The following is a 23,169-nucleotide window of genomic DNA, read 5'->3' as shown; positions in this document are numbered from 1 at the left end:
GGTGAGGAACAGCGAGGCTCTCCCAAGGCCCGAGCAGGGTCACCGTGCTCCCCTCCCTTGTCCTGGGGCAAGGAGCTTGCCTACGGCTGCCCAGCCCCTGGCGCCAACAGGGACCAGCACAAATCCTGCGCTGGGAAGCTTCCCCCTGGCCTGATGGGACGCGATGAGAGAGCGGTCCTCTGCCACGTGTGTCCTCTGCACAGCTGGCCGGTCGCTCGCTCGGGGCGCTCCGCTCTGGGAGGGAGAAGCTGCTACAGCTCCTCAGCTCACCTCAGTAGAAAGGCCATGAGCCTGACAAGTTAGTAAAAAAACCCCCACCAAACTTGGAATTAATGCGTGTATAATTGTAGCTAGCAAAGATTTTCTAACCCATAGTCCCATTCATATGCGAGGCTGCTGTACTTCCCAGCTGCTCCCATGCAAAAAGCATCCTGAAACTACTATTTAGGTTGTTTGCCGACCCAAAGCGCAGTGCACAGGCTGCAACACACGCACGGCAAAGGGAGGATGTATCTATCAACATTTTGTCGTCTGAAAAAAAACAACGCGTCCTTGAAATTACTGTATTTTAATGTGTAAAAACGTACAGAAAAGCCTAAGGACATGGGCCAAACTCATATCTCGCCTGCCGATGAGTGAAGTTAGACTAAAATGGAGGTGGTTTGATACCGACATTCTCCAAAGAGCCCGTCGCTGCCTCGGGCTCGCAGGTCGGGTCAATCTGAACTTCCTGGTGCTGGCGGGGTCCGTCTGCCGATGTGTTTGTTGTATCCATGTAGTACCTTGTCTGTCAGCTGGTAAGCTCTTTCATGTTCACTGTAACCACTGCCACAAGCTCAGAAAGGATACCGCTGCTGTGAAAGTCGGGGTGTTTTTCAGTCTTCCTTTTTACTAATTTCCTTATAATTAGATTGCATAAATATTCTGGTGTGATTTAAAAAAAAAAAAAAGTCTGGAGAAAGTACAAATTGAAGTGAACACACTGGCTAATCAGGTTTGTTTTATATGAAAAATGCACATTGACCTCACAATGAATGAAACGAAAAACTAACTTTCTAAAAGAAAACCAAAACAAATCAAAACCTTTATACTTTAGATGGAAGCAGCAAATCATTGCTCAGTCTCCTCTCATCCTAACAAAACGACAACGGGTACTATTTATGCCACAAAATTGACAAATTGAAAAAAAAAATGCCAAAACCCCCCGCGTCCCCCTTTCAAAAATACCGTAATTTTGAAAAGCGAAATTCACCACATCAGTGCTGGGGAGTAAACTTCATAGTTATTTTAAGTTTTCTTCTAAGTTTTGTTTTTTCCATCTTTTTGCCATTACCTGCATTCCTTAGATTTCTTTTTTCATACGTAAAATGAACTAGCAACCCTCCCTCCCACCCTCTTTTTGTTTTTGTTTTTTTTTTTAATTTTTGGAAAGAACTTTAGAGTCTCAGTAATGTTTTTGCCATCGAATCATGAAAAACCCTTTTGTTATTTCTCTTCTTTAACACATAACATGTTCCTCCTTTGACCCTCATTTTCCCTTTTTTTCTCTCTCTCTCCCCCCCTCCTCTCCCTCCCTCTCGTCTGTCCCCCTCGTCCACCGATCTAATCCTGCCCTTTCGTGGTTGCTGTCCCTCCGCCCCTCCCTCCTCCTCCTCCTCCTCCTCCTCCTCCTCCTCCTCCTCCCGGCCCCACCGCCCTGGCTGGACCCTCCCAACCTGTTTGTTCCTCTTCCTCTCTTCGTTTGCAGCTTAGAGATGGCTAAAGTCAGCACCCAGACCGCTTCCGTCACGACCCCTGTTGACCTCAACATGAACCTCTCTCAGTCTGCCACCCCTACCTCCACCCCCACCTCCATGGCCGTGCTGGCGGCCGCCTCCGCCGTTACCGTCAGTACCCCCCCTCCCCTACCAACTCTGCCAACCACCCACTATGCCGTTCCTGTCTCCAGTCTGCTTGGCATGAAAACTGTCCCACTCCTGGCACTAAATGCCGCGGCCGCCGCGGGGGCCACGGGGAGTTTGTCAGCTTACACTGCCAAAATTCCTTCGACGAGCGGGGTTAAGAAATCTGACCGCCAGAAGTTTGCTCCATATTGAAGGGATGAGACACAATGCAAGCTTTGCCAGCTCTACCAAGAGTCTGTGGTAGATCCTAGTTATCAAGGAAACAATACGGCATCTTTTATTTTCTGTTAAATTGCTAGTGTTAACTGTTGCCGACTCAAGTCGTCTTCCGCTCTCCATAACGACTAACACCCGGGCACCACCTAACAACTAGTTCCAACAGCGGGCGGGCGCCAGCCGGGGGCTTTTCCCCTCGACACCGTCCCGACACCGGGACCGTGGCCCGGGCTGGCCCTCCGGCAGCCCCGCAGCACGGCAGGGTGTCCCTGCCTCGGCAAGGAGACACCTGGCGAGAACGAAAAAAACATAAATCTAGCAAAATTTTGACAGCAGCTGGGTCCTGCTCCGGCAATACTGCCTGGCATATAAATACAGTTACAGTCATTTGAAGGGATCCCTCCAACTGCAGAACAATTTCCTATGGCAAATTGGCACCTCTGGTATTTTTTTTCTATTGCTAGAGCCTGCAAATCTGGCACTTCTGATGATTGCTAGAGCCCCTGAAATCCCACCTGAAGTGCTGGTGCCCCCCGGTCACTCTGTTGCTCTCTGTCGAGAGAGAAGACTCCCGTCTCCCCTCCCCGACACCTGCCTGCGAGCAGGAGATGGGGCTAGAATGTACCAAACCTCAGGTACTTCTACGCACAACAAGTGAAGCTTTGTGGTCCGAGAAAAACCTCCTAAATTAAAATGATTGAAAGACCGCAAGAAAACAAATAAATATCAGGCACCTGTGCCTTTCCACTCCATTCTTTTAAAGGGGGCAACAGTTTTTCTCTGTTTGGAAAAACATAATTTTAAGAATTCTGCTTTAAGGAGGGAAAGCAGGCTCCTTTTTTTTTGCGCTCAGATGTTTTACTCCTATATATACTGACAAAATACCTGTTTCTGTAAGTACTCAATAGTAGGTACAAACCAGACATGCGCAGTCGCTATTCTGGTACCCCCTCTCACATATATTTTGTTCAGCCAAAATGACCATTTTTTTTTTAGGTTTCTCTCAATACATTCCTATTTTGCTCACCTCTGATTACGCAATCGGATTGCGCTGGAACTACGAATACAATCTAGTGCTTATCAAAGGAGATTCAAAGGTTGCTGGCTGGACAGATAACATCCCTCTAACGAGCACTTAATGATGTTCAGATTAACTAAAACCACTTAATTGCAGCCAAACCGAAGAGAGCTGGGTGATGTAATGGCTGGTTGCTAGCTGTTGGAACTAGTTTTTTAACTGCATTTTCTGTTTGTCCACCCACCTTCTTTTTAATTTCTGTTGCATAACTCAGTAATGCAATATTGTTTTCCTCACCGCTTCCGAATCCAGAATCCCATTAGCCCGCCACGTTCATCCACTTTGCACTCCTTGGACACAAAGCTTTAACAATTGAACTGTATTCAGTGCATTTTAATATAAACTAAAAACACAATGCAAATGCAATACTTTTTAAAACATGATATTTCAAAGTGTGTTGTTATTATTATTGTATAGGGCTAAGTACTATCTCAGTATTTTGTGTCATTTCTGTATTCTGTGGGCTTTTCTTCACCTTAGTACCTTTGCACTAAGTTTTGTCACTGTAACCATTTGTAGAACTGCCATTGTTACAGTTTGCACTTATCCGGATGGGGTTTTTGGTTGGTTTTGTTGCTTGGTTGGGGTTTTTTTTGTTGTTGTTGTTTTGGGCTTTTTTCTTTCTTTTTTTTTTTTTTTTGTTTGTATATAATGAAGGAAAAACTGGAAATAATGTCAAGGTACCTCAGCTATTTAACAGCTCTAGAAAACTGCTGTAAAATTGCTCTGGACTATTGTAACTGTTTCAATAACTGACATTTAAAAAACAAACAAACAAACCACCAACCTCTGTGTGAGAAAACTTGCCTGCATTGAAATGCTGTTCTATGCTGGTTGTACTGAAGTGTTACTTTTTTAATAGTGAGAAGATTTTTTTCTTTTTTTTTGCCTTTTTTTTTTTTTTCCTTTTCTTTTCCTCATTTTTGTTCCTACATTTTAGGCTGTCTTCAGAAGTCACTGGCCTGGGGGCTCTGTAATGTATCTCATCATGCCCTAGTGCATTAGCCACCAGACAGGACTTTTCCAAAGCCCCATGAGACAATGCTTTCTATGGACTAATCTACAGAGGAGTTTCTGCCATTTCTAACTTTCTTATTATTCTGAGACATCAAAAGAAAATACTTCCTTTACTCTTTAAGCAACTGTGCTTCCTAACTCTTGTGTTGCTTTCATTACTGTTCCAGTTTTAACACTGTTATGGCTCATAACATAAAGCAAAGCAAAGTTATTTTCGGGAGTTAATTTTCATTGCTGTTCATGCTTTGGCTAATCTGTATAAAAGCATGGGCCGTTAGTGTTCTAAACCACTGTATTCAGCTAGAGACTCGACAGTAAATTAAATGAGACGTTTTTATAAATAAATTTTTTTCCTGATTTAAAAAAAAAAAAAAAAGACGTGGTAGCTTTGTGCATACAACTGTTGTGTTGTTTAAACTTTGTTCTTTGTAACCAAGTTGCTAATTTGTCATTTGAGAAACACTATTTTATGGATTGTCAAACTAAGATCATAGACAAATTGCTTGTTTTCATTAATGATTAAAGGTTTCATATCATCATGCTTAAGGTCCCAGTGCTCATTGGGAAAGAGTGTAACAACTGCGCAATACTGGCAACGTTAGAAAGTGCATTAGCCCATTGTCAGGGATGAGGAGTCTTTTCATGGCTAGATGGTGCCAGATCGTGTAATTAGTTGAGTAAGCAGTATTTCTACAAAACCTTATTTGGTTTTTAGCAAAGCTGCTCTTGGAGAACTTCTCACACTGCATAGAAAAAGACAGAATTTGGCTTCTTGCTACAAGAAGCCGCTGGTTTGTATCTCTCGTGTTTTCCCATACTGATTTTAAGATCAAATACTGGGGAAAGAAAAACAAAAGAACAAACTTGGGTACTGAGTACGTTATGGCTAAGATCCTTCATATTTTCCCACTCCCAGCAGCACTGCTCAGTGACTGGGCTTCTAGACCCAACCTTTCACCGGGCCAGGAAACTAGCCCAGCAGCTGGGAGGAGCAGGACAATTTGCATTAAAAAGGGAGAATGGAGAGCTGGCCCAGGGAAGTGTCTCATCCTTCCCTGACCCATGGCTTGAGCCTTTCACCTCCTCCTCTGGCTCGGCTGAAGCACTGCAGTCACAGCCTCACGTCATCTCTTCACAGAAAAGTGAAAGGAAGAGGCTGGCCCAGAGTTGTTGCTGCACACAGCACTCTGGCTGAGCCTCTTAGGGCATTAGTAATACTTTAACATTCTACTGCTTTATCCTCATGAGAAAGCAGAGGTGTTGGCAGTGAGTGGCATCCTTAATGATGTGAGACTAATTCTACAACCCCCATCCCTCCTCTACTAAGGTTATACTTGTCTCCGGGTATTTAGCTTGGGGTCTCGGTTCCCCTCACTGCCCGGCTAAGTACTTATTTTCCACGGACTCTAGGGTACGGAGAGCTCCTACGTGTCTGCGTCTTGAGTCTGAGCCTGGAACTATGATATGACCAAGACGTGCATACAGACATGGAAACCTGTAGAAGTAAACAGCTTTTTCAATACAGAACCAGCCACAGAGCAGCTCTTGACAATAAAGGCTGCTGAGGAAGACTACAGAATGCCTCATTGCATCCCAGCACCCAGAACCCAATGTTGAATTAGCTATTCGAACCCTTAGGTTGGAAGAACTATAGGCTGTAATATTAACCTTGATAAAATCCTACATTATTACTACTTAAAATATATGCATATTACTTCAAATATATTTGAACAAGGAGAGCTGAAGCTGCTTGCACAGCAGAGACCTCCATACTCTTAATTTCCTCAACAGCAAAAGCTATTTCTCTCGTTAGTGTAAATGAGGGGGAAAAAAAAAGAAAAAAAGAAAAAAGAACATCATCACAGCTCAACACTAAGTAGGTCAAGGCTCTGCTCTCACAGTAAAGCTGCTAGGCAAAGGGCAGCAGCAACTCTGTCATGTATAGCATCTTTCACATAAATAATTCCCATGTGTCTTGTAGAACTGGCTAGAAAAGACTAAGATTTAAACAAACTAGTGCAGGGACATGTTTGTGTGTGGAATGAAGAGAGGTCAAATATAGGCATGTGGACAAAGCAAGGAAAAAAAAGAAGTCTTCTGAGAGGGCTTTTGCAAAAAATACAGGCAGAAATGTGATAAAATCTAGGCTAATTGAGGACTCAACTATTTTAGTTGGAAAAGATTTCTGAATGGCAAGAAAAAGTTCCTGGACAGCTTTAATATACAAGAGAGGCAAACAAAACACAAGAAGGTACATCTGGAGGGGGAAAAAAATAACTCATGTTATCCAAGATAGAAAACTAAATACCTGCCCAAAGGTAGATTAGAGGAAGCATGCACCCGATATGAAAAGGTCACTGCCCACACAACCGTGAGCTCCCAAATGAACTCATCACATCATCAAATTGGTATCAGAGTTCCGGCAAACATCTCAAAACAAATTCAAGCAGCTCTGTTGTGTTTCTCAAGTAGAGAAAATAGAAAGTACAAATGCTGGCTGGAATAGTCAAACAGAAGGAAAACCAAAATTAGATGTATTCAGCCATATAACCTTGTCCATTGCTAACATGCAGAGTGCTTTCTGTTCTCAGACAGAGCCAGGCGGCATCGACGGGCCCCAAGGTGCATATTTGTGCCAGTCAAGGCTCCTTGACTTAGCTCCTAGGAAGCTAACAGCATAAATCTCACTGGTGCTAAAGTGTAAGCACCTGGTAAGCGCCTCAGCCTCATGGGGCTGTGTGGGCAAGGTGTTTCTGTGAGGTTTCACAAGACAGTCTTAAAGCTTGCGCTGAACCTTCCCCACCTGAACTAGGCAGAAATGGAAGCATCCCTGGTTTTTTTCATTTTTAAAAATCCAACAGCATGAAAACAAGAGTGTTTCTCTGGGATGGGGGAGATCTAAATCCAGTTTCTTACATAGCCTCAATCTCAGCTGAATGTGTTTCAGTAGTATTTATGTACTTGGGACAGGACCTTGCCCTTCTCGGGCGAGTGTCACAACTATCGAACAAGTCACATATGTTCACTAATTCAACCATTTTACAGTGACACAGCTTCTACGGGGAAGACTAAAATTGTTAGGCCACTCAACTAGATCACAGGAACTGTACGTTCCAAGGACAGCATAGAGAGAAGGGATTTGAACAGAGATCTCTTCAATCTTCCGTAACTGCTGTATCAACAATTATGCAAGGCATCAGCCCCTCCACTATATTTTTCGCAGACAGACCTGGTTTAGATGCCTACACAAGGGCATTGCTCACATTTCTTTTCCCAGCTAACAGGCCAGGATAGTTCTAAGTGAAGGGATGAAGAGAAGATTAAATGAAGGCAGGTAGTGAAAAACTGCTTCACAGCAGAAGATTTCGATCTCTTGGCCGAAGCGACACTTTGTAGGTACATACCGCCTGTCTTGCCACTGAGCTGTGCTTACTCCTTGGTTCCGGGAAGGAACACAGTAATGCTGATTAAATCAGTTTCTGCATCAACGTATGTGTCCTGTCACTCTACAGACTGGCATGTGTCTCAGGACAGTAACTGAAATGAAAGAGAATTCTCAAATTCATCTGATGGTACCTAACAAAAAGGAATTTCTGAAACATTATATACTCACATTACAGTTTCTAGTGACAGCTACAGCAGGATTCCTATTGATTGAATGTCTGATTTCCTAGTGCACGCTTTCTTGATTACAGGAAAAAAAGAAGAAGGTATTAAGTGCTGAAAATATTTGAGTAATACGAGTTTTGTCATCAGAGCTATTTCTAGCTCAGTGTTTTTATGATGATAAAATGCAGAGGATTTAATTACAGTGGCATGTAATAAGCAAAATCTGTCTCTCCTCAAATTGAATTTATCAGCAGGGGGGCTGACCAGAGCTAATGTTAATGTTCTTTTTAACCAGTATTTATAATTCCAAAGCAAATTTTAAAATTATATGCTTTAGTGGAGGAATGACAAACAATCGTGTTAGCAAATGAGAACATTGTTTTGTTTGTTGTTATTTTTGGTTTGGTTTGCGCAATCGCTTCTGGGCTCCTCTGTACCTCTGTACAGCCCTTTTTCCACATCTGCTTCTAAGTCACGACAGCAGCAGCTTATTTCTTCCATGGTGGGAGAGAAGTTAGCACACAGATTACCATTTGTGACTGATGGCACTTGCCAGAGAACAGCCAACTACCAACAACTGGCAGTAGTTAGCTGCTCCCTGCAGAGCTCCTACTCGGGACTCCATTTCAAACACACAGACACACGCACACATTTTGACCCTGGAAGTCACTTACCAGTTTCAAAATCCCTAAGCTGGGGAATCACAACTATTTTTTGGTGGCATGAAATTCCACAGTTCTTAAATTTGGGCAACACTCTCCATTATTATATAAATAAGGATTACAAACGCTAAGTCTTCTCCCTTAATTCTGATTCTTCAGTTTTCTGCAGGTCCTGGAGATCAGAGAATTAAAATATTCCTCTCAATTCCACTGTGCCAGAGATTAAAACTTCATTTTTAATAGTGGCTATGGACAGAGCTAAGTATTAGAACTACTTTCCTCTTTATTGTTTAAAAACAGGATTCGAGAAAGTTAAGAAGTTAGAAAGAAATTAAGGAAGTACATTTTTTAAAAATAATTATTTGCTCTGGTTAATCATCTAGCTGAATAGCACCTCAGAATTTCATAAAATTATTTTCTAAACCTGAGGACAGACTTAAAATATAAATTAATTTTGCCTATGTTTTTCTAAGACACAGGAGACATTTACCTTGAAAAATTAGCTTGACTATTCGACAAGGTTGGGGTAATTCCCTCTTCTCCCTTACAGCCATGCTACTTTCATTGCTAAAAAGCAGAATGATTTCTTGCCTTCTTGACACAACAGCACGCGTACATCAATGGTCACATAGGATACAGATAGCGAAATCACTCCTATCTTCTTCACAAAGCTCTCTAAAAGCTTCGTTTCAAATGCTGAAGAAATTTACAGTTGTATGCAATAAGCTGTATAAAACTCGTATACAACACTGGTTGTGGATCTATGAGATTCCTCCAAGGAAAAAACCACCAACTCCTAAACAAGCCACAACCAAGAGAGACCGACGCTGTCAGTTGCTCCCTCAGCAGTACATACCACCACTGCCTTCTCCATTGCCTTTACTCGTTCAACAAAAGTTATGCGACGATAACGAATAGAGCGATGAGTGATCTGGTGTTTACTCCTGCCGTCTATTCCTAGTAATTAAAACAAAGGGCTGCACTGGTTTGGATTTGAACATACAAGCAGCTCCCTGCACTGTAACTAAACTCAGTACCTTCAGCTTCTTACTGCCAGGTAACTCTAAAGAGGAGGGCAACTGAACTAAGACAGCTGAACTGCTGTAATGCTCGGTGCCTTCCCTATTCATCTGCAATGGAAATCATGATGTGCAGATTCATGTACAAAATTAAAGTTACAGATATATGTACAAAATGGAGTTTAAGTTATAAAGTCAGAGATTAACATTTTTCTACTGTAAAAAACATCTATGTCCGTGGCACCCAGGATAACCTGACTTCAGTCACATCTGTTTCTCTGACATTAAGGCAAATGCACAGAGAGATTCTAAAGTTAACAAGCTAGTGTGCTTTACCCGGAGTGATAAAAAAAGCATCTCGCAATATGGATCATTATCAAGTCTTTCTTTCCAAACAGGCAAATCAAACATCTAGCTTTAGTTCTTTATTGCTTGGTTAATAAACATCTTCAAGGCAAGTATTTGGAATGCTCTTACAAGAACAAAGCTTGTTTTCTCCTTTTAGAAACTAATTTGTTTTAAAACTAGAATCTTTAAAAAAAATGTTAAGCTGTTCCTTCACGACTTTATTTTGATAAAAATTACCCCACACATCTCTATTTTTTTCAAAAGTTCTCAGCAAATTTGAAATGTTTTAAGATTTGCAAATGTAAAAAAAAAAAAAAAGCTTCATCAATAAAAAAAAAGACACTTACCAAAGCTCAAGGTAGTTCTGCTTTCCATGTCCCATTCTTGTCAAGTTTTGTGGTCTTGATTTTACTTAATCTGCTTTTACCAGACCAGAAATCAATTTTAGATGCTCTCTGTGCCTAAGATAGTATCATAAGAAAATTTCCAGTATTTACAGCTAGATAAATGATTTCATCTCATCAGTTTCCAGTGCAGTACCTTCCTCTCTGTGATTTTGTCACCTCTTCATTTAGTTATGCAAATATGTAACCACTGTGTTTTCATCCCTCTGGTTCAAGAAATGTGAGGTACGCTACACTACCGCTGCACTACGCAAAACAAGAAAAATATTCAACACTGCCTGTGGCACATCAGAGTATACACTGTGGAGAAGCTCAACGTTTCTGAGCTTAGTCCTTACATACACAGAGAAACTGTAACAGATCCTGAAAAAAATGTACATATTTTATTGGGAGCTAGGGCAATGGAAGGAAGAGCACTTACAAAATTTAAGATAACATAAACGCATAACATTTTCCTTTCACCCCCAGTCTGGGAAAACTCCGTACACTACCACTTTTGCAAGTCCTTTACTTCTATACACAATAACCCAAGTCTCAAAATTACCAGATATATCTAATGCTTCCAAAACCTTAGAGATTCTTCAGTTACTTATTAATCCCATTAAAATACTTCTGGTAGGAAACCAATAATTTTAATAGGAAAGGTGCATTCAATCTTGTAAAACATTTGCAATGTACAGTTTTTACAGCAAGTAATATACCACTGCAGATCTACAAAGATTATTTTTTTTAATACACTTGGCTCTTTACCATCTCACAATCCTCTTTAAATAAATATTTAACAAAAGCGTCTCACTTCTAACAATGGAAGTGACATCATGGATAAAGAGGGTATCAACCACCTTGCAGAAGTGCTACAACAAAGCCCCTTTCACCCGCCAGTCTTGAGACAGCAAATCCTGCAATTCTTCTTCATCTTCGCTACCAATAGCCTCATCGTCTTTCTCTTGTATTGCTTGTAATCTCATGGCTTCCTTTAACTTCTCCTTCATCAGATCCTGGCGGTTACGCAAAAGCTCAACACGGCGATAACATTCACTGTTGAAAAGTAAACCACCTATTAACATTTGTGGCCTTTCCACATCAATTGCATTGTCTACAGTGATGGATTTTGCTTCTCCAACTTTGGATAAAAAAAGCTCCACAGTTTTCCATCAGTTACAAAATATGCTTTCAATATGCTAGTGCACCTTCTCTGTGTTAATCAGGTGGAAACAGAGCAGAGGAGAGATGTGGTCAGTTCTCTAGCAATGAGATCTAATCCAAATATTTAACTGCAATACCACCACAAATCATTTTTCTAAAAAGCACAGAACCAATATCCACTTCCACACAAGAACAGACGCCATTCTTTGTTCCGCTTATGGTTTTCATATATGGTAGAAAGGCAAGACATCAATTGGCTATCAATTTTGATAACTTAGTGATGGCATCTCTGAAAATAAAAAAGCAGTTGAGATTCTTTATCTACTTACTGTGTGCTATAACAGAACATTTTAAGTAAACACAGCCCACAAGTTTCAGTTTTTCATTTACTTAAAAAGTTCTGTCCTTGAAATATGTTTTATAACAATTATTCTAGTCATTTTAACAGGGGATTTTGTTGAAAATGCCAAGTAGTATCAGCCTGATTTAAATACTCCTTTGCTTCTTTCATTCCTATTTGCTAGGAAGAGTCAACAAGGAAATACTGTTATCTGGAACCTGTTTCCCCTTGCACATCTGCAAGATGATTACTTACAGGCAGTCACAGCTGAAGACTTAAAGGCTAAGAAAAGCATGAATGTCACTGGAATTAATTTGATTTTGAATTTAATTTGAAATAGCCTGCATTTAAATACACTCAGAAAACAAAGCTACAAAACCAGTCTTTAAAAATCTATTTCGAGCGTTTATTTGGGGGAAAAATAATTACAGTAACAAGCTTGAAATTCTCTACAAATTTCTGAATTTGGTTCTACTATAGCATCCTTAGCAACTGGGAAAAAAAGAATGCTCAAAGACAACCAGGTTTAGCACAAGCCCTCTCCAAAATTACCTGAACACTGTTAAAAGACATTGCTGTACTACCAAAGCTCAGTTTGAACCCAATGATATTGTCACTCTATGTTGATTATCTGTAGCATGTAAATCTGTCCAGATGGCTTAAGTGTTGGTTTAATTTTTAGCATCATCTTTTTGCTGCAAGGTTCATTAAAATCAGAATTCATCTTTTTCTTTTCAATTGCTACCATTGCCATAACCACTGTTAATCAACATGTTACGCTACATGATAATGGTAACAATCTGCTCCACTAAGCTGTATTTCAGGTTACTTAAAAGTTTAAACTAATGCTTATCCAACCGCTACACCTACCATTCCAACAAAACAAAAAACCCCGCTTCATGTAATTAAGTGCATCATTCAACAAAACCTTTAAGTAAACTTTTATTAGAAACAAGGAGAGTTGGGCACAGAACAGGACATTTTCAGTACAGCAAACGGATGGTCAAAACACAAATGTCGCTATTGAAATGTTAATTGCAGTGCAGAATATTGGACCTTGTTTTTTAAAAATGTTCCCATAAATTCTACTTCGATCAGAATTCACAGAGAAATACAAATTAAGACATTTGACAGGGGGAAGCAGGACCGTTTGTTCAAAGAATTTGCCTTCTATTGCTTTATTTTGCCCATGTCTGCTTGCTGTACTTTCACTGATTCTAACACATTCTCTCTTTGCAAATAATTACATGACTTTGCACCAAAATTCATGGTTTTATTAGGTATCATTCTGCAATTTGAGGGAGTCTGTCCTTCAAATATTTAGGTGATTAATGAAAGGTAGTATCACAGATGATTAAAATTAAAAATGTTTTTATCACTCTAGTCAAATAGCAATCCATTACCGCTGGAGAACAGAAAGTTTGAGGAAAAATTGATCTACTTACATCTGCTCGTCAATTTCTCCAATCTGACGATCTAGTCGTCCCTCCTCATCCTCTTCTGCCACTATTGCTTCTGAAATCTAAACCAGAAAAGCACTAAGAAAAGTCACCTTCATCCCAAACTCCACTGTTGTTCCTTTTTGATGTCTGTGTCTTCCCTTCCTCCCTTCTACCTCAAGTCAATGTCAATCTCCTATCATATACTCCCACCTTCACAAAAGACTCTGGAGGCAAATACAGAAAAAAAAAAATCTTATCTCGTTTAATCTGAAATGGATATGTTTTTGTTGTTTGTTTTTTTTCTTAAAACTAAAAGTAGTCAGGCTGCTTTGGGGTTAACCGTTTGAATTTTTCAATACACTACTATTTGAAACCAAGCATAAACAAACTACACGCATCCAAAGTCTGAGGTTGAAACAGGAGCTCTATCCCAATGCTTGAGACTTAATTACACACGCTTATTGAAAGTATTGGTTAAATATTCCCACTAGATCCCGAAGTATTTCTAACCTGTTATTTTTTTCAGCATATACTTTCTCAAATCTGAATGTCTGGGAGATGCTATGCAATCAATGGTCCACGCATAACTAAGAAGATTCCTTCTAAGCTGAAGAATTATCTGAATGGCTAATGCTAGCAAAATGTATCCACCACTGCTTTTGTATGAACATTCGCTCTGTTTATAGTGCTGACCGCTTTAAAATGAGCAATGATAAATTTCTTTGCACCACTTTTCTTAGCAGTTGACATATCAGCAATTATTTACAATTAAAAACTACCAAATACTCTAGGGGAAGATGGAGAACACCAGGTATCTTTAGTGACAGTTTCATATTGGACAAGAGGGCAGATAAAAATGTGTTCCAGGAAGACTTTCCTTGCGATGCTAAACAGTAAAAAAATGGAAGTACAGAAAAATTGTGGCCAACTTACGTGTCATACACACAAAATATTTTGTCACCTTCCCAAATTTTGGGGTTCCTTTCCAGTACATTTAAATTAACCATAAAAATCCAGGTTACCTACACTTTATAGATCCTTTTTGAAAAAGACAAATGGGTGGTGTTTTGTTCTGTGTTTTTCAAGGTCAAAATATGAATATATCTCATCTAAAGAACCCACAATTATGTCCTGTTTGGATACAGGACACTGATCTTAGGTATATGCTATCTTATTTAAATACAATTTAACAAATGTAACTAGATACATATTGACGACTGGATCCTGATCCAAACTTTTTTCAACTTAATTTCCCTTAAGTGGAAAAACAGAAAGAACCTTTTGCTCATTTATAAAGTGCATTTAACCACACACTGCATTGCAACAACCAGCTGACAAATGCAGATGTCAGTCATTCTGCAGAGCTGCATGAAACTGTTGTTTTCCTTATTGTGTATAGTATTTAGAATCAATAAAAATAGATTCCATTACTTACTGTGTTGACCTGTCGCATTGCCTTTTGAAATTCATCCCATTCTTTGTCCATCTGATCCTTTGGAGCATCAACTTTTCGCACCTAAGGAAGATGAAAAAACAGGCTTATTAACAATTTACGTCTAGTGACTCTTTGGGGCACTGTAAAAAGCCTGGAGAAATAGGACAAATTATGCTGTGTTCCCAGAAAAACCTGCTGGACATACTTTGGTTTAAATAATGTATATGAATAAGAGTGTGCAGCTGCACAATGGTTTTGAAGGAAAAATCTGACTCTACTCCTGGATTAAAACAACATCCTTGACTGTAGCATTAAAGACTAATTGACTAAGAGTGGATGGTGTGGAATGTCTGGAGTAACAGAAATGACTAAGTCTGTTAATTTGATGGTAATTTTGCTATGTCAGGTGATAACTTTTAAACTCCTCTGTAAGCTGCCTGTTCAATCGTATATAGTAGCTGTCTCACAAGCCAAAAAGCAGTGAATTATTTGCCTTTGGCGTAACATAAAATATCAAATGATTCAGTAACTAGTCTGATTGGTGTTAGTCTGAAAACATTTCAAATCTAGTCCAATTTTGTTGGCTAAAAGAAGAAATAGTACAGCTACATACCAATTTTAACAACATGCAAAGCTTTTTTCTTGTGGTAGATGGCATTAATTACTAAGGCAAGATGACTGATAAAGTAGTAGCTGTAAGAATGCGTTTAAGATCTACAACTAAGGTAATCAAACCCAGAATGTGCTTTTAATACAAGCAAATAAACAAGATAATCTACCTGTGTAACCAAAACTTCCACAATTCAAGACTGGAAGATGTGACATATAACATATGTTATATGACAGATTATGCCTGGCTCTGGACTGGGTGGAAATTATATAGCTAGGAAAACTAAGCAGTTTGAAAAAGAATAATTCATGACACCATCTTTTTGCATTAGTTTTATTTTTCCTTTATTCATTCTTCTCTTCTGGTAACACATCGGTCATCATCATGATAAAGACAACAGTTTGGTATGTTTTGTTCCTGAACGATTATACAAAATTCAGTAGTATGAATTAAGTTTATAGAATAAATTAGAAGCTTCCAAGGAAACTACATACTGGGAAGTAATAGTCATCATTTCATTTTTCTGTTCTGTGATTATTTCTATCATATGTGTATGTACTGTGTTATTATGCATTGTGGTTGTCTTTTGTAATTCATAATTATTTGTATTTCTTACAATAAATTTAAACACTGAAGATATTATTTTTCTCGAAATATTTATCTAATCCAGAATGTATATGCTTTATAAATTCCTGACGTAAAGAACCGACATTTTTCAAGCCCACAATCTCCCTTCCAAATGCTCACTCTTAGTTATGAAAATAATTATTTTGTGTAGGATTCCAACACATAATCACTGCAGCCATCTCAATACAAGCAACATCACAAACATTTTCCTTCCCCTGCATATTAGCTAAACTTAGAAAAGGCTGATTAAAAAGAAGAGCACCTGCAAGCAATTCAAGGAAGAGCTTATTGGAACATGTAACCACCTGTCAATTTTACCAGCTGAGGCAATAACCAGAAGAAAAATCACTAACCAGTGTCCTCACAGATATAAGCAGATTCTCCTTTGCCTGCCAGGCACTCCCACTTTGTACAAGGTTCCCAACTCATGAAGTTAAGTATTTGAAAAATTTAACACTCCAATTAGTCATATTAAAAAAAAAAAAACAAACACCAACCAAAAAAACCCCAAAAACCAAAACCAACCTGTGGCTTTTTCAGCTACATATTTCAATATTCAAAACTATTCACATATGCCAACATGCGGGCATGAGTGGTGCCAAAAGAATCTTACCAGAGCAATTAAGAGACACCTAAGCTTGTAATTAGGACAGTGGGACTAACTGAGCATAAAGCAGCATTATTTGGAAGGTCTCCAAATCAGAAGCCGTGGCTTGACCTCACGATCAAATTTAAATACACCAGCAGCCTTCCAGAGTGTGAACAATAGGGAAATATCCTCAAGGAAAATAAAAAAGACTTTGAGCCTACAACACTATTATTTTAATAAAGAAAGCAGGACAGCCATCAAATCTGTGGCAGATTCTACAAAAGAAACAAACGAAACCAGTTTGTATTTCAAGTATCAGTGTTTATTTTGGTCATCATTTGGTACTGTGCAAGGTGAAGGAAGTATGAATGATTTTGATCAAAATTTCAAGATTTTTAGTTGTGGGGTTTTTTGAGAAATATGTTGAACACCCACATTTCTCTTCTTTGCTGAGCATTAAAAAACCCCCACATAATTGTAAAAGACAAGAGCACTGAAGACCAAGTTCACTGTTGCAGTATGCCAGTACTAGAGATTACAGTGTATGCCATAATCCAGCTATTTGCATTCTAACAGGATGTACAGTATCAGCCACACAGTAACTCTTAACTCTTTTCAATAGGATCTCTCAAAGGACACTAGAGAACTATTTTTATATCCTCAATTACAAAGCAGAATTGGATGTACGAATTAGGTGAAATGCTTTTCCTAGGATGACTCAAAGAAATAAAACTAACAGGTGAATTGTCCAAATCTCAGTCCAGCATTTTAACCAACAAGTAACATTTCTTTGGTTTTCTTTAAGAGCCACAAAACAACCACAATCAAAAATACCTTCTGAGATACGATTTAAGCAGCTCTTCCTGCCTGCCTACATCCCCCTTCTGATTAATACAGAATGAATGGTTCAAAGCTGCACCAGGGGAGATTCAGACCAGACATGAGGAAGCATTTCTGTACTGAGAGGGTGGTCGGACACTGGAACAGGCTTCCTAGAGAGGTCACTGATGCCCCAAGCCTGTCAGGGTTTAAGAGGTCTTTGGACAATGCCCTTAACAACAGGCTTAACTTTTGGTCAGCCCTGAACTGTTCAGGCATTTCTTACATTCTCATATGACTAATTACCTTGCAAAACATCCTTACTACTCAGAAAATCATTACAACTGGCAGAAAAAAAATCCAGCAGCATAAAAAGAGCAGTTCACTTACTTTTGCATCCACTTCAGGATCATCAAAGAAACCTTCTGGCAAAGCCTCGGCAGTGTTTTCTTTCCTGAAATGTTTGATTACTTTTATCCCAAGTTAACACTTTACAACCTGCTTTATTGTAGAGTTAAAAATAGTCAAGAATGAAACCCATGATCTTTTATAAAAAAAAGGACCTAGAAATGGAGCAAGTTTTTTATGCCATGAGTTTTACCTACAACCATCAGAACTTGCTTTTTTGGTTTGGTCTTACCTAAGTTACAAAGAACCACACAGACAGGTTTAAATCTCACTGTCAAAACGAGCTATAGCTTAGGCTTCTTAAACTATTCTTTCTAGTGTGCTAGGCACCCAAACATTTTAACAGCACAGTCTCTACTTTGGAAAGACTAAACCACTGTCTAAAAAAGTGCTCAAGTGAGCTGAACCATTACTACAGAAGCAGCAAATGGTTTTCTTTAAACAGGTAAAAGCAGTGGTTGACATTAAGCTTCCAAGTATCCTGCGTTAAAATTTGCAAAAAGAGATGCCTTACAGACACTGTCTGGCATTACTCCATCTCTTATCCTGCCCCCAGCGTGCGAAATATCTGTCAGAAATAATGCTAGAGGCTGACATATATACAAACTATTCTGAATACTAGTTAACAATATGATAGATTTCTAAGTGATCACAGTCTGTATTTCCTGGAAGAATAATGTTTATTTACAATTCCCAAATCTATCAATATTTGATTTGACTGCTTACCTTTCCACTATCTTCTCTTGTATCTCTGCTTTCTGTATGGATCCTGAATGGGAAACTACAGGAGCAGCTGCAGTTTTGCTGTCAAAGAAGTCTATAAGAAAGGACAGAAGCCTATGAACAAAAAGAATAACTGTTCAAGCTTCTTTTAAATTCCTGTCTGGTCAGAATTTTATAATTAATACCTTATTGAATCAAGGAAAGAAGAGCCAGACATTATTTCACTTGACAGCCTTAAACAATTAGAACATAAAATCAGTAAGCATGCTGAGAAAACACCACACAATAACTAGCAAAGAATCTCCTTTCTCTACTTCAAATATTACACACCCCAACCAGCTAATAGCAATACTTAGAAAAATAAATGACAACCCTTCCATCAAGAGCTAAAACACAGCTTCTCCTTACTGAATCACTAATTCAGTCAGCATTACCTGCAGGCAGAGAATTAGTTATTCCTTCTTGAGTTGGAGGTGGGATTTCAGTTTTGTGCACAACAGAAGATTTGTTTGACTGATCTTGTTCCTCTTCCTCTTCATCATCATCATCATCGTAGTTTCCTGACAATAAACTGGGACCTGAACTCTTTGAAAGCTCTTCATTTCCACTATCTTGCTCTGTTTCATCAAAAAAATCTGCCGGTAGCCTAGTAAAGAACATGCAAATAACTATTTCAAACTTCACAAAAGTCAGTTACAGTCTACATCTGAAGCCTATTCAATCTTCTGCGTATTGTGCAATACCCTAAACTGCGTGGCTACTGATGTAACCACCTCCTCAACAGCAGCACATACTTGTTGCTTTCATTTGAAGTTCCTCAAGTTAATTCTGAAAAAATGTTTCAGTTCCATTGTTGTATTAAATGTCAGAAACATTAATAAAAATAACCCAAAACAAAGTACATTATGGCAGCTTAGGTAATTCTATTTCCACATTGAAAGTTATTTGCATCAGTATGCCTGTTGTGAACACATTAAATACAAAATTCATAGTTCAGCTGTCATACTAACGTCACGTAAACCTTGCTAACCTTCACGTATAACACAAATACTTACTTTGTGTATCTACTGCTGCTCAGAACTGCAGCTTAGAAAAGCGACACTGGCTCAGCAATGAGAAAACCCAGATTTACTTAGAATAATGGCAGGCCTCCAAGACAAACATTTTTCCAGGTTATATTTTAAAATAATCACATCAATCAGTTTAATAATGACCAAACCTCTCAGCTGTTAATTTTGCGCACACACACTCAAAATTTCTGCAAGGTAAGTGTCTTCTACTGTCAAAATAACAGCACATAGTATCTATGCGAGATAATAATAATAATTTATCCTCTGAAGAAGTGTACAGGAGGCCTGCAGTCCTCCTGTGACATCTACCAACCCCACAAAGATGTCCAAATACCATCAAAAATCCTTAGTGGCAGTAAGATGCTTAACCCAATCCCTTGAAGTCAAATACACTCCTAGATTTGTGAGAGTTCAACTGCATAATATGCAATTACACAAATTTTAAGTGACAAAAACATCTTCATAAAGATCTGTTGATGACATTTGTTAGTAGTTTTTGTGAATAAGTATAATTTAAAAGTACATTTAAATATACATTTTGAATTTGTCTTAATTTCAGACTACCATCTCTTCTGCAGTATGCTATCATTAGAGTGCATGCCACAATCTAGCTATTTTCATTCCAGCAAACTGTGTAATACCACCACATATTAATCCTTAAAAGTCTGATAGTGACGATATAAGAATTCCTGTTTTGTCAGAGACACTAGAGTTAACACCATGATTTCCTCATCTGCACTGAAGAAAACGCTGCCATGTTCAGGAATATACACTCACATTAGCAAACGAGCAAATGCAAGGATCTGCCATTTCTCTGAATCTTTACCCTTGGCTAGGAATGAGAGATGAGGAAGAACAGGGTGAGAATGCAGCAGTTGGTACAGCTACAAAAAACTCATATGTAATAAGATCTACTTACCCAGACGTAGATGTATGTGGCTTTTCGTCTGTACCTGTAACAGCCAAGAGTCACTTCTTACAATTCATGCTTTTAAAAGAAACAGCCTTCAAACAGACTTGTACTACAGCAGCAAGTTCACAAATGCACACTTCCATATATTTCATATACTTATATGTTTAGCAGCACCAAGGGAACTGTCTTTCCTTTAGCATGAACTTTCATGCATGGTTTGAGGTAAACCAGTGGCTTGATCCCACTGAAAAGGAATTACTGCACTTCTGGGGAAGTGCTTCTACTGTTTAACTTACACTGTTTCTGGTTCTGTTTGGACCAAGCCCACAGCTCCATGACCTAATTTAGCCAAATAACCCAGAAGAAAACTAGGTAAACTACCAAAAGTGCAATTTTCTCTTAATCAGTGAACTCATAGAGAAAGAGCAAGACAGACCTTTTCCCCTCTTCAGTAGCACAGGCTGACATTAACTCAACAGTCTTGTGTATTCAAACTCACTTCTAAGGGGGGGCGGGCGGGGGGGGAAGGGACGTGACACAGGACCAAACACAAAACAAACAACAAAACACTGAAGACGTAAAGTGGCTGGATTCTGGCAAGTGCTTGATAAGCATTTTTCTCTCCTTACCTTTTACTCTCTTTAACTCTGTGTTTTCTGTGTCAACAGTTTTTCTCTTGACAGGATGAGATGATGTGCTAGCAGCTGAGCCAGTTGCTGTCTGCTTTGTGCCTTTTAATTCTGCAACTCTCTGTAAAGAAGTACAAAATTCAGGAAGCTTTCCTAGCAGGAAACTTCTGGATTGCAGCTTAACATACAGCACCTCTAGAACACTTTAATAAAGTGACAAAGTATCTTTCTAGAACAAGATCACTGAAATAGTGGATACATCACAGATACCAAAACCAAGACCAATGTTTCTGTCAGCCTCTTGAATGATGTGACATAGGGACAGAGAATTGACACTTGCACAAGGAAGGCCATACAAGTGAGAAAGGAAACACTAAGATCAGTGACATTTACAGCAGTAAGACACTGGAGGGAAGAACAGGAAGGCTAGACTCATCTTAAGGTCCTGGAATGTTAAGTATTTTAAAATTAAAACACAGCGGTAGTATTAAAGACATGTCACTGTGCCTTGCCACGATGATCTACTCAGAATAAAGCAGACAATGAATCAGGAACTCCTCAGTCCTTTTGGTCTTTTCCTTAATATTTGTAAAATTAAACACAATCTCTCAGTTTCCGCAGAATTTAAGAGGATAAAAAAAATCAGGTTTAAGGTTGCATCCAAGTTACAAGCTCCCTGAAACTGTTTTACAAATTCTTTATCTTTACTGCTAAATTATGAAGAAAAACCACGTGTAAGCTGTCACTTGCTAACATACAGGTAACAAAGCAATCCCAAGGAGGGTTTCCATGTCTGAGCTGCAGACAAGCGACAGTTAAAAGCTGTCCCTAAGGGGGGGAACATCTTCATGTGAAGAGTACGCCCCTTGAAAGACACGGCACGATTCTCCCAAGCGCTGGCCTTTCAATCCGTACACAGGTTTTAAGAAAACAAATCAAGGCAAAACAATCAGGCTTGTTTTTACACTACTCTCTTCTGGCAGATACTCCACCGTTATCTATTAGGGTACGCCTCAAAAAGCAGCAACCCCCGAGCCCCCCGTTAACGCGGGGGTAACCTCCCCTCCCCTTCCCCCTTCTCACGTGGTGGCCAGTTGCTTCCGAACAACAAACACCCAGCGGACGCCGAGCGGTAACCCGTACCCCGCCGGCAGCGGGCAGCCAGGCCCACCGCAGCACCGGCACCCCCCGCACCCCGCCGCCACCCCCGCCAGGCAGGGCGGGAAGCCAGCGGCCGCTCACCTCACGGTGCTGCTTGCCCAGGGCGTGGGTCTGCCACAGGAGCTCGCTCTTCACGGGCGCGTTGCACAGCGTGCAGCTCAGGTGCCCCAGGCTGTTGTACGTAGCGGCCGCCGTTAAGGGAAGCAGGGCGCTGCAGCGGGGACCCCCGCCCCTCACCGCCCCCTCCCACCCACCGCGCCGGGCCAGCCCCCGAGGCGAGGGCTAGGGAGCCCTGTGCCGAGGATATTTGGCGAAAGGCGAGTCGATCCGCTTCTTTCCCGCGTTCTGCCGCTGCTTCTCCCGCATGAGGCGCCGCAGCTCCTCCTGCCGCACCTGCTTCCGCCCCGAGCCCACCCCGGCCGCCGCCATCTTCTCCCGGCGAGCAGAGCGGAGGGGCGGAGCAGGCGGCCAGAGCGAGGCTACGGCTCCGCCTCGCGGCCCCACGCACGCCGGGTGGGCGGGGACGCGACCAAGCCCCGCCCCCGACCTGGGGCGGGAATGAGGGCGCGGGGGCGGGACTTCGGCCCCGCCCCCCGCCCCGCGGGAGCGGCAGTGAAATGGCGTCAACGATGGAGCGGAACGGAATTCTCCGGCTTGGCCAGGTTTTTCAGGAGCTAAGCCGCTGGAGTACCACTATAACTGAACTGGCACCATCATCCAGCTGTGGGCCATGCCTCTGAATAAATTCTCCCAAAAAGTGCCCAAAAGAAGTAAAAAAAACCTAAAAAAACCCCCACTGCGGTAGATCCCATACACCCAGAAACCTGTAGTATGCCACACAAGCGTGAAAAGTACCTTTTTGTTTTGTTTTGTTTTTAAATAGCTTTTCTTTATGCCTCAGCTTGTTGCCAACCACATACCCCACCTTTCGGGAGGGCTGGCCTGGGCCCCTGCTGCTCCCAAACGCTTCTGCCCGGAGCGCACCACAACGCGGCGAGCA

At 40.4% G+C, this 23,169-nt stretch overlaps 2 protein-coding genes across 6 annotated transcripts in view; one reads left to right on the top strand and one right to left on the bottom strand.

The window, feature by feature from the left end:
- LOC104641782 (poly(rC)-binding protein 3) overlaps nt 1-15,862 on the top strand; it is a 531,086-nt gene extending 515,224 nt beyond the window's left edge. For 3 of the 5 annotated variants that reach the window (XM_075744669.1, XM_075744671.1, XM_075744670.1), the window contains one exon: nt 1,748-3,978. In XM_075744669.1, coding sequence (XP_075600784.1) covers nt 1,748-2,096 — 349 coding nt within the window. In that variant the 3' untranslated portion in view covers nt 2,097-3,978. Of the gene's footprint in view, nt 1-1,747; nt 3,979-13,711 lie in introns of those variants that run through there. The other 2 variants (XM_075744673.1, XM_075744674.1) reach the window with 1 other exon arrangement.
- ZNF830 (zinc finger protein 830) lies at nt 10,621-22,658 on the bottom strand. The gene is made up of 10 exons (XM_075744675.1): nt 22,477-22,658; nt 22,251-22,350; nt 21,009-21,129; nt 20,386-20,419; nt 18,831-19,042; nt 18,400-18,490; nt 17,656-17,719; nt 14,621-14,701; nt 13,189-13,265; nt 10,621-11,295 (listed from the first exon to the last, which is right to left on the bottom strand). Exons 1-10 carry the CDS (start codon nt 22,596-22,598, stop codon nt 11,112-11,114), a joined length of 1,086 nt encoding a protein of 361 aa, XP_075600790.1. The 5' UTR covers nt 22,599-22,658; the 3' UTR covers nt 10,621-11,111.
- Between the last annotated feature and the right edge of the window lie 511 nt (nt 22,659-23,169).

The sequence above is a fragment of the Balearica regulorum genome, chromosome 2 (genome assembly GCF_011004875.1).
Source record: "Balearica regulorum gibbericeps isolate bBalReg1 chromosome 2, bBalReg1.pri, whole genome shotgun sequence".
In the NCBI taxonomy this organism is placed as follows: Eukaryota; Metazoa; Chordata; class Aves; order Gruiformes; family Gruidae; genus Balearica; species Balearica regulorum.
The sequence above is the reverse complement of the archived record's forward strand: the minus strand, read 5'-3'. Positions and strand labels throughout refer to the sequence as shown.

Excerpts from the sequence above, each read along its gene's own strand:
- ZNF830 (XM_075744675.1), bottom strand. The coding sequence starts at position 22,598 with ATGGCGGCGGCCGGGGTGGGCTCGGGGCGGAAGCAGGTGCGGCAGGAG. Across the intron at positions 13,266-14,620 it reads CAATGCGACAGGTCAACACA|ATTTCAGAAGCAATAGTGGC; the intron begins GTAAGTAATGGA and ends TTTCTGGTTTAG. Across the intron at positions 11,296-13,188 it reads GGAGAAATTGACGAGCAGAT|TGAATGTTATCGCCGTGTTG; the intron begins GTAAGTAGATCA and ends ACTTTTCAACAG.